At 52.1% G+C, this 15,433-nt stretch overlaps 4 protein-coding genes across 4 annotated transcripts; 3 read left to right on the forward strand and 1 right to left on the reverse strand.

Moving 5' to 3' along the window:
* Positions 1–1,864: 1,864 nt before the first annotated feature.
* J4E93_007050 (uncharacterized protein) lies at positions 1,865–3,609 on the forward strand (the record flags this gene model as incomplete). Its single annotated transcript, XM_049344960.1, has 4 exons — positions 1,865–2,036; positions 2,098–2,304; positions 2,364–2,531; positions 2,594–3,609. The coding sequence occupies 4 exons, from the start codon at positions 1,865–1,867 to the stop codon at positions 3,607–3,609; spliced, it is 1,563 nt and encodes a 520-aa protein (XP_049197885.1).
* A 1,945-nt stretch (positions 3,610–5,554) lies between these two features.
* Positions 5,555–8,081, forward strand: J4E93_007051 (uncharacterized protein; the record flags this gene model as incomplete). Its single annotated transcript, XM_049344961.1, has 2 exons — positions 5,555–6,727; positions 6,813–8,081. 2 exons carry the CDS (start codon positions 5,555–5,557, stop codon positions 8,079–8,081), a joined length of 2,442 nt encoding a protein of 813 aa, XP_049197886.1.
* Positions 8,082–8,282: 201 nt separating this feature from the next.
* On the reverse strand, positions 8,283–8,883 carry J4E93_007052 (uncharacterized protein; the record flags this gene model as incomplete). Its single annotated transcript, XM_049344962.1, has 2 exons — positions 8,283–8,756; positions 8,809–8,883. The coding sequence occupies 2 exons, from the start codon at positions 8,881–8,883 to the stop codon at positions 8,283–8,285; spliced, it is 549 nt and encodes a 182-aa protein (XP_049197887.1).
* A 2,909-nt stretch (positions 8,884–11,792) lies between these two features.
* On the forward strand, positions 11,793–13,962 carry J4E93_007053 (uncharacterized protein; the record flags this gene model as incomplete). Its single annotated transcript, XM_049344963.1, has 3 exons — positions 11,793–12,011; positions 12,078–12,771; positions 12,827–13,962. The coding sequence occupies 3 exons, from the start codon at positions 11,793–11,795 to the stop codon at positions 13,960–13,962; spliced, it is 2,049 nt and encodes a 682-aa protein (XP_049197888.1).
* Positions 13,963–15,433: the final 1,471 nt, after the last annotated feature.

The raw sequence follows: 15,433 nt of genomic DNA on the forward strand, positions 1-15,433 counted from the left end.
ATTACCGTAGCAATATTTTTTCCAAGCTTTCGATCGTGTCATACGTCCAGTGCCGACCACAGCGGGATGGATGGCCAGCATCGCCTTTCGAGCGTGGGCTGGTCCTGCGGCTGCCGACAATCGGCATCTTTGGTGGTTGACTCGTGTGACGAAGGACGAGCCGCCTATCTGACTCAGTCTGACTGGCATCGCAGGAGCATCTGCCAGACATTCCTCTCGAGTTCTAAAAGTAGTTTTCTTGCCATCTTGCAGGATCAGTGGGAGCCCGCTGCATGTTCGGTGCTATAGGCATTTTGCAGTCTTCCAGTTGCTGCAGGACTGAAACCGGCGGGGATGTATCGCCGGGTATCTGGCGAGAAGCGTGCGCACCACTATTCGGTCGACCTTCGGCTGCCCTGGATGTCTTGCGCGCTCCGTCGTTATCAGGGACGGAATTGCTGTGTCTCGGCGGAAATACTTCCGGGGCTGCCGTCTCGCGACACTGTGCTTGTAGCCAAGCTGTCAACTGCTCGGTCGTCTGCAAAGGCAGGCGCTTCCATTCTTCAAGCTTTTCTGCTTTTGAGCCTTGTCGCTTTGGCGCGTGCGATGATGGATCTGAAAGCCTAACTTCGTTCAACCGTATTAAGTCTTGGTTTTGGACGACAGTGAGTGTTGCGGAGAGTGCAGCCTCGGTGTCTGCAAGCCGTTTCTCAAGAGCAGTGATGTATGCGGCTGGAAGACCTCGCTTACCACCCTCTTGATAGTGGCATGGCAGCGATGATGTCTGGCATTGAGAACAGCATGGGCTGTGTTGGTTAGATGAAGTTCTGCAGCTGGCATTTGGGTTACCCACAGCTTCCGATCGCACTTGCACTTCTTCGCTCTGCAATTCTCGCATGCAATGGCATTTAACTGGACCTCCAGATCGCGATGTTAGTGCATGTACCAGGGTCCTAGACGAGATCACGCACCGCTTCAGTCATGCTTGGATGACGATGGGAAGTGTTGGAGTTTGAGGAGGCTGGAGCTATTCGGGAGGTGTGGCTTGGTGATCTGTGCGCCACGAGGGGAGCCCCTAATGGCAGGCGCGTCAACCTTGGAAGCCTTGCACGTCATCTCTCCAACGCGACAGCATCTACTTCAGAGCTTGAAACGACATACATTACGAAGAGCAATGCTGCTGAGCAAAATGCGCATCGTGGTTCGGTGTAAGCTCCTACTGGGACCCGCCTGCGAATCGATTGCCGTTGCGGCACTACCGCACAACGTCTTCCGCCTGAAGAATGCCCGGATTTTTGGCCCGCCGATCCAGCCTCTTCCGCACTTTGTCGCCCAGATCAGTCGAGAAGTTGGCGATACTGTGCGAAAGAACTTGTCAAGGGACAGGAGAATTTCCCCCGCATTCAACCTTACCCGTTGCACCACGGACCGCGCCAGACATGGCTAGTGCTGAGGTCCATGTCGGGCATCGGGTCATTTGAGCCCAGCCTTGCATGCACATTCACGGACCTGAGTACACGATTTCGATATGAAGCTGACGGTGTTGAGTAAGGCAGACTAACATCACACGCCATTTATTCGCACGGCAGCGAGAACTAGCCACATATGTCCTATCACGGAGAGACCAGACTTCGTAGTCGTTGTACCGTCGCAAGACAGACATTCGTATTTCCTTTGATCAACGGTCATGCTTCATGGTGAAGGATGCGTCAACCGTACCACCGGGCACAAACCCCGCAAAGCCAAGAAGAAAGCGAGGCAGATCCGGCATCCCTTAGTCGGTTCGACGGTTACTTGAACCGGTGAAGTGCTTGGCTTCGAGTATGTAAGTTGAGAAGGTGCCATTCTGACGCTACACCGAGTACCTATCTCAACCGGAAAAATCATGGCACCAGCAGTTGCAGGCCCCGGCGACGGTATTATCGAGCGTCTCGTCGCTGCCGATACGGTACGATGGTGGAACAAGCCAAACCTCCGACGTCTCTACCTGTTGTTGGTACCTTTTTGCTTCTTCATTGAGTCTACTTCTGGTTTTGATAGCTCAATGATGAATGGAAGTAAGTCGTTTTTACTACAGCGCTGTTTAAGATGAAATACTGATGCAGTATGCGTTATCAGTGCAAGCTCTCCACTACTGGCAAGAATACTTCAACCACCCCAAAGGAGGCCAACTCGGATTACTTGTCGCCTGCTACAATCTCGGCGCTATATCGAGTATTCCGCTCGTCTCAATCGTTTCTGACCATCTAGGAAGGCGAAAGAGTATCGTCTTGGGGTCGACGATTATGATCATCGGAGCTATCATGCAAGGCTTATCGCAAAACCGTGAGTACCTTCAGCATTTCTGTCGCATGCGGAGATTCTTGCAACTGACATACATGTAGTCGCCATGTTCATCTTCAGTCGAATCTTCCTTGGCCATGGTATCGTCTATGCCATCATCTCTGGCGCCGCTCTTCTCGGCGAACTAGGCCATCCCAAAGAGCGACAGTTCTTAGGCAGTCTTTTCAACGCATTCTTCGGAGTAGGCTCCGTGCTTGGAGCGGGTATCGGTGAGAGGTTCCCCTCCATCAAAGGTAGATGAATGCATGCTGATCTTGGCTCCGATGTATAGTCGTCCGCACACTACTCATTCCGAGCGACTGGTCTTGGCGCCTTCCCTCAATCCTCCAAGCAGGTCCTTCTGTCATTCAGATCATCTTTGCTTTCACAGTTCCGGAAAGTCCTCGATGGCTAGTCTCGAAAGATCGCAGCGAAGAAGCTCTTGAGATCTTGATCAAGTATCATGCGGAGGGCGATGCTTCGGCCGAGTTACCTCACCTTGAGATTGCTGAGATTAGGAAAGCTCTGGAACTGGAGAACGAATCGCGACAACGTGGATGGGCCGAGCTCTTCCAGTCCAAAGGCATGCGGCACCGTGCACTTGTTGCCGCCGGCCTTGGCGTCTTCGTACAGTACAGCGGCAACAACCTCATCAGCCAATACCTCGTGCCTATTCTGGAGAAGATCGGCATTGAAGACAGTCACACCCAGGTGCGCTACAACGTCGGCTCTGAAGCATGGGGCTTCGTTATGGCACTTGTCATGGCGACAATCACACCTCGATACCCACGTCGCAGGATGTATCTGCTGTGTGCGAGTTGCTTGTTGTGCGTATATACCGCATGGACCATTGCTCAGGCTCGTAATCGCCAAACTGGATCTAAAGAGACCGGCTATGCCGTCCTCGTCATGATCTTCCTATACAAGCCCGCCTATAACATTGCATACAACGCCCTCACCTACGTATACATGGTCGAAATCTTCCCATACTACGTCAGAACCAAAGGTCTATCCTGGTTCCAACTCTTCAATCGTTGCTCCGTCATGCTTGGATCCTTCACCAATCCCATCGGACTGGAAGACCTTGACTGGAAATTCCTCTTCGTGTACATCGCTTTGCTGTGTTGCGAGATCGTATTCATCTACTTCCTGTTCCCCGAGACGTACGGAAAGACGTTGGAAGAGCTCACTTTCTTGTTTGAAAGCGAGAAGGATGATGCCGATGCGCTTGCTGCAACCACCGCCAAGGTCATGGGAGGAGATAGTAACGCCATCGAGCTTCACGAGGCGCCAGACAAGAAGGCCTAAGTCGCAAGTAAAGTGGTGGCTTGGACTGAGGTCTATGGGTCTTGCAAGTGACGTTGCATTTGGCGCTCACAAGGCGGGTTTTGAGGCCGCTTGGAAGTGAGCCGCATTTCTTCGAGCGGGTATGAAACGGCCGTTGACGGAAATAGTGGAGATGGGGATGCACAAATTGTGGCTGTTCAGCACAAGTCAGTGTTGCTCGCGGTCGTACTCGGAAATGAATCATGAACCAGTCTTTCCGTTCCGCATGTATAATATGGCATCGCGCATTGTGGCTCGCAATGAACACTTCGGGTTCGTGCAACATTTATGAAGCAATGGCTGACATCAGCTCAACACTTTCGCATTGTTACCTGCATGTCCAATGTTCCGAAGTAGCATGCGGCGCAGCAACGTGTCAAACCACAGCTTGCATACAACGCCTGAAGAGGATGGAAATTGCGCGGATCTCCACATTCATCCATAAGTTTGTTCGACAACACAACGCACCAATGACTCGCTCTTCTATGCGACCATGACACCGATCAAGCGACAGCGGCTACAGAAGACAGATCTCCGACAGATCGGGACCTGTGGGGAATCTCCCGAACGAATGGGAATCTGGCGGCTTTGAAACAACAACAGATGGGCATACGCTTGGCCAGTGAGGGTACGCAACGATCGCAATGCAGCCTTGATAGCCGCGACCCGGCAGACTGGATTTAGCGTACGCCGGTGTTAGAACACGTGTCAGTACTGGAGAACACCGAATGACATGTTCAGCCTCAAGCCACCGTAGTATCAAGTCAGTAAGCGAAGTGTTGGATGTAGAGGTAGGGCTGGCTGGAAGGTGTCAGACGATGGTCCATTATAACACACCTGATATGCTTCGGCTACTCCAGAGGATGGCAGATGTCAACTCCTGCTTGACACTGGGAGAAGCCGTCACGTGAAGCTTGCTTCATGCATGCATGCGTTGTTTGCTTTGCACCGAGATGCCAAATGCACGATAGACGCGACGTGGAATATTCGAAAAATAGACGCATGGCTAAATATTCCGCGGCGCTGATAGGTGGCTATTAATAAGTGGGGTTATCGGCCCCGCGCTTAACGATAGCGCGACCCCGCTATCTGAACCCCCCAAAATTCGTCGAAACATCCCGAGGCCGTCGGTCCCACCACGTCCACAACCACCCACGTCGCGCGAGTTCACGCGATACCTCCGAGGCTGGAAAGCGGCATCGCCATTCGCTCACCGAGCAAAACCAACATGTTTCCCCAGACCCGCGCTCCTTACATTGGCTGCAGTGTCCGATGAGGCTCGAAGCGCTTATACGACTGTGCCTCATTGATGCATCGTCATCGAAACGTGACCTCATGGAGGGGCCAAAAGCTAAGAATACGCCTAGCTGCATATGTTTTAATACTACAGCGGCAACGAGAATACGCTAGCCTAGCCATGCGGCCATCCCAGCGGTTATACACATGCTCTGTACGGCTACACCCACAGCGGTGACCCGGCTTGACAGCTCCCGACGCCCGCGCCGCACGTAGGTGTCGTGGAAACGGCCTTCAGCCGCCTTTCTTGGCATACTTTTCTGGAGGTTGGGTCTGGTCCTTGCGGCTAGCTCGTGCCGTGAATGGTGCGTTTGCTCGGTAATGCACCGGTTTCCAGAACGAAGGCATAGTTTGCATGTACGCCGCAGTAACAGTGCTGTTTGATGTTTCGAGCAGGCTCCAATCATGGAAATGGCTTGTGGAGGCTTATACTGCAGCTCGATGTTGTTATAGTATGGTGATGGACACCGATGGTATGTACCTGGTATCAGTCTACTGCTTCTCTCCAGTCTGGCACTGCTCTACTATCTTGTACGAAGCAACAATCTTTCATCGTTCTCCACTATCTGCGTACCTAATTCGTGTTCTTTTAATGCCTTATCCGATATCCACATCAGGTTACTACCCCAACATGTCTCGTTCTCCACGCACTCCTATGCGTTCGCCTGCTTTTCCAGACATTCCAATTTATCTGGATACCGGCGATGAACGAATCACAGCAAAGACATATGGTACAACACCGACTACGCCAACTACACCAGACATCATCCCTCCTCAACGCCCGACACATCTGAGTCCGTCACATATCAACGCACCACCCATCAGCCCGGCCGAGCCGAGCCCTACCACAACTATTGAGACTTCCAGTTGCCGGTCAGTCATCTGGCCCATTCCGGAACCACCACCAGAGATCCAGCACCAGTCTGACTCCCGGCGACCGACTCTTCGCTTCTTCCCGACTGAACGGCCTCGAGTCCGTCTTGACACCGTTCATTCCTTGCAGGTTCCTTCCATCAACGAGAAGACCCCGATCAGCTACTACCACCACCCCGGGCTGGGCATCCTCAACGGGCCGCCTAAGCCTCCCTCCATCGAGATCTCGCCGCCGTTCAACGAGAAGTCCGATCCGGAGGCCAACATCGCACAACGCATTGAAGAGACATTGTGGAGATACAGCGCTTCAGGCAATGTATTGAAGCGGTGGCTGTTGGAGTTAATCAGTTGGCTTTTCAGCGCAATTTGCATGGCTGCAGTCATAGGCGTACTGATTGGCCTTCAAGACAAACCACTATCTGACTGGTCACTAGCGGAGAAGACTGGTCTGACTTTGAACACCTACATATCGATACTGTCTAAGATGGCAGGTGCTGCTCTAATTCTACCGGTGTCGGAGGCCCTTGGGCAGCTGAAGTGGAGCTGGTTTCTGGAACACTCTAAGCAAATGTGGGATTTCGAGATCTTTGACAATGCTTCCAGGGGACCATGGGGATCACTCCTGTTACTGATCAGAACCAAAGGAAGGGCTTTAGCAGCGTTAGGAGCCATGATCATGTTGTGTTCCTTGGCACTGGATCCTTTCTTCCAACAGGTCGTCGACTTTCCAGACCGATGGGCGTTGCAGAACGCCTCTAGCCTGATCCCGCGAGCTGTGACTTACGATCCGCCTAACGCGCATTTGTCGATGTTTGGATATGAGATTGGTGTCACCGATGATGTCATCGCACCTCCGATCAAAACCTACTTTTACGGCAACGGTACTGTGCCCCTCCCTTTTGGCAATGGCACGAAACCCGATATCCCTCTTGTAAGTCTTCATATCTACCTCCCTACATCGCTTCTTAGCCCTTTTCTTGTTTGAGAGTAAATCGCTGACTTAGCGCGTGCAATAGTCATGTCCAACAAGCAACTGCACATGGCCAGAATACGAAACTCTGGCTGTATGTAGCAGCTGCGAGGAAGTATCACATCTCCTCGATATTGATTACGCTTGTTTGGAGAATGCCACAATTGATTGGAGTGCCGGGTGGTACGGACCGTTAAGCGACCAGCCGTATTCGAATGGTACCGTGTGCGGATACTTCCTGAACTCGACCAGCGAAGCCCCGCTCCTTCTATCCGGATGGGTTGCCAATTCCACGGAGCCTTCAGCGCCGACAGGGGAAACGCTTCTCGTTCGAACGATTCCTTTATACGACATAGATACGAAAGAACCCCTGTACGGCAATGGGTCTATCAACTTCAAGCACATCGGCAACCCTATCCTCGATGCCTTGATTGCATCAGCTGTCGATGGTGTTGACAGTGTCCTTAGCAAGGCAGCGCCAGTCGTGCACGAATGTGTACTTTCTTGGTGTGTACAAACGATGAAGTCTTCTTACGAATGGGGCAAGTATACCGAACACGTCACATCCACCCACCTGAACGTCGTATCTGAGCCCACGCCGTGGCCTTGGGCTGTGGACGAAAATGACTTCCTCTACACCCAGAATGTAACGATGGTACCTCCAGCCTCAAGTACAGGTCGTACCGCTGATACGGTGTTCAACGACACGTACACCGTGGATAACGCTACGATATTCAAAGCCATGGTCATATTCGATGACTTCTTTCCGTCTATGTACACTGCCAACAATGTGTCGGAAGAGGTTCTAAGGTTTAGGAATTACCCGAATGGCCCGACGACGCGCGAACTTGAATTCAACCCGTGGGAAGCGCCCAACAACCTCACACGTCACATGGAACGGCTGGCAACGACGATGACGAACGTCATTCGATCCGCCGCTAGTAAAGAGATGACACCAGGCGAAGCTTACAACAAGGAAAATTTCGTCTCCGTTCGCTGGGAATGGCTTACTCTTCCAATCGGTCTTTTGTGTATCTCATTAGTCTTTCTTTCCGCCACCGTTGCGAAGTCTGCTGTTGAACGAGATCGTGTTGGGGTGTGGAAGACATCAGCGTATGCTACGCTTCTTTATGGATTGCCGGACGAGATGCAGCAAAAGATTACCAGGTCTGGTAGTACTGGCACTCCAAGAGCAAAAGCAAAAGAGTTGAAGGTCAAATTACAAGGAACTCAAGGGTGGAGAGTGTCGGGTAATCTCTTTTCACCCTTCGTATCTAAGCCACGGCCCAATCAGCCTCCTCCAGGCTGGATTTGAGTATTACTGCGCCAGTACAGATAGGAATATGGAAAATGTACAACAGAAAGAAAAAGCCACCCATCCGCGCTCCACCACTTCTTCGTTTCGTACTCGGAGGTATCGGAAGTGTGAAGGTTGAGAATAGTAATACAAAGAGTCGATGGAGTCCAGCTCGGTAAGTCGAATCCAGAAGAAGTCACCGCAACGTCCCTGCGTCCACTATGGGGGACCGAAGCCACCGCCGCCGATTCGCCTCGCCCGCTTCTCGATGTCCTCTACCGACCTCTTTGGAGGACCGAAGCCACCGCCGCCGATACGCCTCGCCCGCTTCTCGATGTCCTCTACCGACCTCTTTGGAGGACCGAAGCCACCGCCGCCGATACGCCTCGCCCGCTTCTCGATGTCCTCTACTGATCTCTTTGGAGGACCAAAGCCACTACCACCGGGACGCCTCGCCCGCTTCTCGACTTCCGTTGTCGACCTCTTTGGGGGGCCAAAACCACCACCACCGGGACGCCTCGCCCGCTTCTCGACTTCCGCTGTCGACCTTTTTGGGGGGCCAAAACCACCACCACCGGGACGCCTCGCCCGCTCCACCAAGTCGACGACAGGCTCTCGCTTGGGTAGGCTGGGAAGGATAGTGGCTCCAACGGGCTCATCGCTTCGTTCGACTACGACATCCTTCTGCAGAATCTGGTACATGTGTTAGTGTGGATCCCATATGTGCCTGAAGCGTGAGACGTACGGTAGAGCCTGGAAGAGGCGCGGCGATGATGGGTAGCACAAGGGATGCAAAGAGGAAGATCTTGTATCCGTACATCGTGCCGATTGAGGATACACGACAGCGTCAAGGGGTAATGATGGAGTCCTTCAAGCTTGGGTCGATGTGTCTAAGGAAAGAGATGCTGGACCGTGGTGCACTTTCGGTATGCGGCCTGAGTGTGGGAATCAGCAGGGCATTTATCCTCGATCATTACACCAACGCGACAATGACATCCAGAGTCTCACGCAACACACTCATTTCCACCTACCCCTCCACGGCGCTTCAACCCGCTGCCACCATCATGATGATAGCCGCCTTGGAAGCCACCGACGCGACGCGAAATGCAAGGAACAAAGCACGCACGATGTGCTCATCACGCGAAGATGTGCAATCATTGGGAGGGAGAACGGAGGGCATGATGCCTGGAAGACGAAAGAGGCAAGCTGAAACGCAGAGACCGACGCGTTGGAACACAAGGCGTTAGGCCGGAAGTATGTGGTGGCCCGCGACCGCGTCGCAATGGATCAGGGGATCTCTGCGGTTTTCGTCACACCGAGTTATCACATCCGAAGCGCTCAAAAGACAGGGCTTTCTACAAGGCGACTCTGTAGAGTCGAGATCCTGTAAGTACGATTCATCACCTGTAATTCCTGTGGTTCTTGTCAACGTCCAGAACGACTTCTAACCAATCAAAAGATTTTGGAGATGTGACGTGGCTTGGCGGCGTTTTGGACCTGCCCCTGGAGTTGAAGCGATTGGCTCTGCGCAATCGGTGCCTTACGCCAATCAACCGCACCCTCGACCTAGTCACAGTTCATCCGTACACGTGATTGACGACGGCGTAACGCTTCATTTGTTCCCTTTGTTCAAGTTCGATAGCGATTCAATACAAGCGATTTTCAACATGAACAAGACGCTTTTGGTGTAGTTGCGGACTGATAGTTTTGATTAATGGCGACGTACATACCCTGGCTTCTTAGCCGAGAAACCGAACGCCCTGGTTGAACTGGACCATGAGATCTCAATACATTTCTCATATAACAGAATCCTGTCAATGCCGTTGAATTGCAGGCTGCGAAATTCAGAGCCGTACACAGATTGCTATTATTCTTCTATGACTTTTTGCGAAGTTCAATTACTTTGCATCAGGAAAGAAAGGGGTAAGAGAAGCTTAACCAATCCCAGGCTGCGAGGAAGCGCCGGAGATCAACACCTACGTTGTTGTGGAGGGTTTTCCCTCACGCCCCAAGACGACCGCTACATACATGTAAACCTTATCAAGACCCATCGTCATGCGGCTGGATCAATATCATCGCTCCCGCTGCGGTGTCGCTGTCAAAAATCATGCACACAGCAAGCTTCCAAGGTTCTTTGGAGCATCATGCGCAAGCTGTCACACGGCCCTTGCATGGTGTCACCCATCGAGACCTTGTCCTACACCTGTCCAAGCAGGGTTGCTCTATCAGCCTTGTTACTCCCGGCCCATTCGTCGACCGCGGCCGCATGGGCTTCTATATGTTACGGTTGCCCACGTTGATTGGGAATGACCGGGGACAAGGGCAAGCGAAGCGGAAGGAAGGCTTCCCACAAGCTTGGCATCATAGGCATTGGTGCAGTATGTTCGCATCTTGCTTCCCTGTTCAATAGCATCGTATTGCCCTGGAGAAGACAGACTGAGATCATCTCATGTATGTCTTGTTTCGCTACCGGCTAGCTATTGTCACTTGCTCAACAAAGTCTTAATACCCTTCACGTAAATTGCTCCGCAACTCATCATCGTGCAGTATTCACAGCAAGATCTTCGATACTGTTGTTCAGTTTACTTTGTAACACTGTTGTGACATCACCTTACACAAGACAGCATGGATACCGCCAGTCAACCTTGGAAGAGTTCCTTTGGGCTGATCGGTACTAGCTTCCGCTCCTCCAGCTGTCGTCTCCAGGTTCTTTCTCTTGATCGGATCGCCTCGCGTTCTGCCTATTTACAATGACAAGTCCAGCGCGTAAAACTTCACGTGGCTACGAACCGAAAGACGGCGGTGACTGCAGGATGTCGTGCACGCCTGGGCGCTACTGTGGACACGCTATGTGATTGATCCGACTACACCAGCCTTATCCCTACGAAACTGTACGACCTCGGGACGGCTGGAAACCATCATGGAACGAAGGCACTGTCAGCGCTTAAGTTCCCATCGCGATAGGTACGGAGTTGTTCCGGACACCGAGCACCTCGAGAGTTCTCCGTATCATCGATGCTCTAGCCCAGCGCTCTGCATGCACGCACGACTAGGTGATCACCTCTCTTGAAGCGCAGAGTGCTCAAGCTCGATCAGCTGCACAGTATCCATTGGATCGATAAGCCCAGGGTCATGTGAAAGACCGACGTACTATCGAAAGCCACCAATACAGCTTTCCAACTGGTGACGTACGATAACCGCGCTAGCGTGATGACCCTGTGGACACGCGCCCCAGTCGCGTCGGCACGCATCACGAACCATGCGAGCTGCCCATCATCGCTACACCACGTTTTGCACTTGATAGCCCCATCTTTGAAGCAAACCACGTCCCGATAACGACGCCCAGCTTGCGCGATGATTCCAGTATTGTACGCTGTCCATCGCCAGCATGCTTCCTCGCCTCGAGAGCTGTGCCGCAACGCCGAATGGACCTCCTGCAGCGGTTGATCTACCTGGCGCTTAATCGCCATTGTACAGAGGCTCGATATCTCTTATCTGAGATATTCAGAGCTCGACTCTGGTAAACTCACGACTCATAGTGGCCGCAGTATCTGAGCGAGCGCACCGTCCAGTGTATTTTTAGCCGCTCGACCTTCATGAGGAGGCCGGCCGTCGATAAGCATGCCATGAAGAACGTCGGCAGACCGCTCACTCGATCTCGTACGGAACACGATCCAGCAATTAGTACCATTCACGCAGCTCTTTCGGAAAACCTCACGAGAGGCACAGATGTCACCTGTCTCCAGACTTCCACCGTCCTACATCCCAACCCTCGGCACTGAGCGCACCACTCCGCCGCCCTCATACCGTGCATCCACCCAACACAAGCCGTCGCTAGATCTCTCTCAACGTTTTGAGAAAAAGTTGGCGGAATACAATGCGTCTCAGAACATCTTGAAGCGTTGGCTGTTCGAGATTGTCAGCTTGACCATCAGCGCGATCTGTATGGTATGTAGCATCTTAATGTACAGACTTCGAGCATGTGTCAGACAAGCACTGACAGTCCATCTCCAGGGATCCATAATTGGCATATGCATCTACACCAAGGACCAGCCTCTCAGCGACTGGCCACTCGCGTCGACCGCCCAAAACGTACTATCCAAGATCGCCTCGGCCGCCCTGATTCTCCCAATATCTGAAGCCATTGGCCAGCTCAAATGGGCCTGGTTTCACGGCACCAAATCGAAAGACATGATCGATTTCGAGATATTTGACAAAGCTTCTCGTGGAGCCTGGGGTTCGTTCCTACTGCTCTTTCGCACCAAGGGCCGATCTCTGGCTGCGCTCGGCGCTGTCCTCACGCTACTCTTGTTAGCTGTCGATACTTTCTTCCAACAAGTCACCGATCTTCCTGAACGTTGGAATCTCGACGGCTATGGCGAGATACCTCGTGTGGTTCGATACGAAGGCGATAACGGAGATATATACGAGGATGGCTATCCGAACACCATGCAAGACATAAATCTACGCCAAGCTACACTGAAGTACTTCTACTACAATGGGAACAAGGCCGTGCCGTTCGGGTCGGGAAACCGATCAGAGATACCGCTATCATGTCCGTCAAGTCGATGCGAATGGGACGAATACGATACGCTAGGGGTGTGCAGTGCTTGCGAGGATGTCTCTGAGCTTCTCACATATGCATGTCTTACGACCAACTTGGACTGGATATCCAGCGCGTTCCGGAATACGACGACTCAGTCAATAGGTATGTGCTCTGTGTACGCGAGATAGCGTTGCATCGAACTGACCCGGCTCCTTAGGAAGCTCTTGTGGTTATTGGATAAATGCCACGAGTGAAGCACCAATCCTAATGTCTGGCTTTAGAACCGGCACTGCTGCTGCTAACTCGTCAGACAAAGACGAGGCACTGCTACTACGGACGTTGCCATTATCACCAGCTGTCAGTTCCGTCAATCCGCTTTCGGCAACTCCACTGTTTGGTGGGTCGATAAATTACAAGGACATCTACTTACCTTTCCTGGACGCTATAATTGTCAGTGCAGCTGACGGCACTGCTTCCAGTGTATATAATGGCGAACGTCCGGTTGCTCAAGAGTGCATGCTCTCGTGGTGTGTCAAGACTCTCAAATCTACTTACGATTCGGGAGACTACGAAGAAACGGTGATTAAGACATTTCTTAACAGGACAGCTCGTCAGCGGTCCTATCCGTGGACTGGTTGGCCGGTATGGTCCCTGGGTGAGGAGACCTTCTTCTCAGAATTTCGAGGAAACCTCAGCATACACCCTCCTGGAACCGATCCAACGATTGATGACTTCGGCATGTCAAACGAGACCTTCGCAAGGACTCAAGCGCTATTCGATGAAATATTCCCCTCCACTATCACCGTCGCTAATGCTGTGTCGAAACCTTGGTGGCGCATTAGAATCTCTGAATGGGGTCGCAACCAACTGCATCCTTTCACGTTTTGCCCATGGCTTGCGCCAAACAACGTTACTCAGTACCTCGAAAGGCTTGCAACCTCCATGACTAATGTTCTCAGAACGCACAATAGCCACGACTTTGTTCGAGGGCGAGCCTATTCTCAGACTACCTTTATTGCTGTTCATTGGGAATGGCTCACATTCCCTCTTACTCTCTTTTTGTTTAGCCTGCTCTTCCTTGCAGCGACTATCTATAAGACATCCAAGACTGTGGACAGTGGAATGGGGTTATGGAAAACTTCAGCCATGCCCACGCTACTATACAGTCTACCGAAAGACACGCAAGAGGCTGTTGCTTCTCAAGGTGGATGGAAGAAAAGTCCTGATGAAGACTCAAAGAAAGTCAAGATCCGCTGGCTACCGAAGCATGGTTGGCGAGTCTCAGGTCAAGTGCGTATGTCGTCGTCACCAAACACGAACAACAACCGGAGAGCACCTCCGGGGTGGATCTGAAATCTGATTTTGGTGCTTCTCCGTGGAGATTCAACAGAGACAAGCAAATTATGCGCCTTGCAGCCACGTTCTTTTGAGATGTTGTTTGTTGTTCCCTTGTCTCATGTGCATGTATAGCCGCGTTGAAGCAGTATCCATCATCTAGTCATGCGCGACAAGCATGTGAGGCTCCCGAGGTCGATACTGATCGCTCACGCAGCCGATGCACGAGTTTCTTACGGCAACAACGCAACATGACAACGAGCCTCGCATAAGCGCGTCTTTGTTGCGACGTCGACCTCGCGTGCCTGCTCAGGTGGTCGGCGTCAACTCCCGCGGTAAATCGATCGCTGCTATTGGCTTATGCCGCCAAGCCACGCGAGAGATCAACATTGTTAGACATGGCAAGTCTGCACGACCATGGACTCGCAGCTGCTCGGCGCTAAAGCCGCTCCTCTAACGGCTAATTCCTTCGCTGGCAGCTCTACCTAGGTAATCTTTACTCCGCGGCTGGATATCTCTAGTTTTAGGACGTGCGATTGCTGCATCAAGGAACTGCCGAGCTAAGCCCATCCCGCTAAAGGTTCCGAGTGTATGGCGGGTTCATACAAGATGGTGCCACCGATTTGATGGCACGCCGTCTTCACCTAGCGGCCGTCAAGCAAATTGCCATTCTACTCACACATCCTCAATGAGTGAACCACCCAGTTACACATCCGCGATCTCAGAACACCCAAATCATCATATACCGACACTTCCCCAGTACCAATTCTCAAGACACCCGCCGCAAAATGCGCACACCTCGGAACGCGATACGACACCATCGACTCCTTCCGACGAGGCCGAGAAGAAATCATTAGACTTGGTACAGCGCTTAGAGAAGAAACTGGCTGAGTACAACGCGTCTCAGAATGTTTTCAAGAGATGGCTTTTTGAAACTGCCAGTTGGATAGTGAGCGCGTTGTGCATGGGCGCCATCATCGGTATCTACATATCGATCAGTGGAGAGGAAATGACCAAGAGCGAACGACTTCTCACGATAGCCAATATCTTAGGGAAGGTAGCATCCGCTGCCCTTATCGTACCGACATCTGAGGCACTTGGGCAACTAAAGTGGCATTGGTTTCATGAGTCCAAAGCTATGTGGGATTTCGAAATCTTTGACAAGGCATCCCGCGGTGCATGGGGTGCTGCACTACTTCTATTCCGGACGAAAGGAAGATCGCTTGCTGCGTTGGGGGCGCTTCTCATTGTGCTACTGCTTGCCATCGACACCTTTTTCCAGCAAGTGGTAACCTATCCGGACCATTGGGCCATGCAGAATTCTTCCAGTTCGATTCCAGTCGTCAAGCATTACCGTCCACCTATCTTGAAATTCTACATTAAAGGTGAAGAACAGGGGTTGTATGATGAGGTATCTGCCCCTATCGTTGAAAAGTACTTCTATGGGAACGGCACACGTTCTACACAGCTGGGTCGAGGCATTCGTCCT

The sequence above is a fragment of the Alternaria ventricosa genome (assembly GCF_023758065.1).
Source record: "Alternaria ventricosa strain BMP 2768 chromosome Unknown scaffold_12, whole genome shotgun sequence".
NCBI lineage: Eukaryota > Fungi > Ascomycota > Dothideomycetes > Pleosporales > Pleosporaceae > Alternaria > Alternaria ventricosa.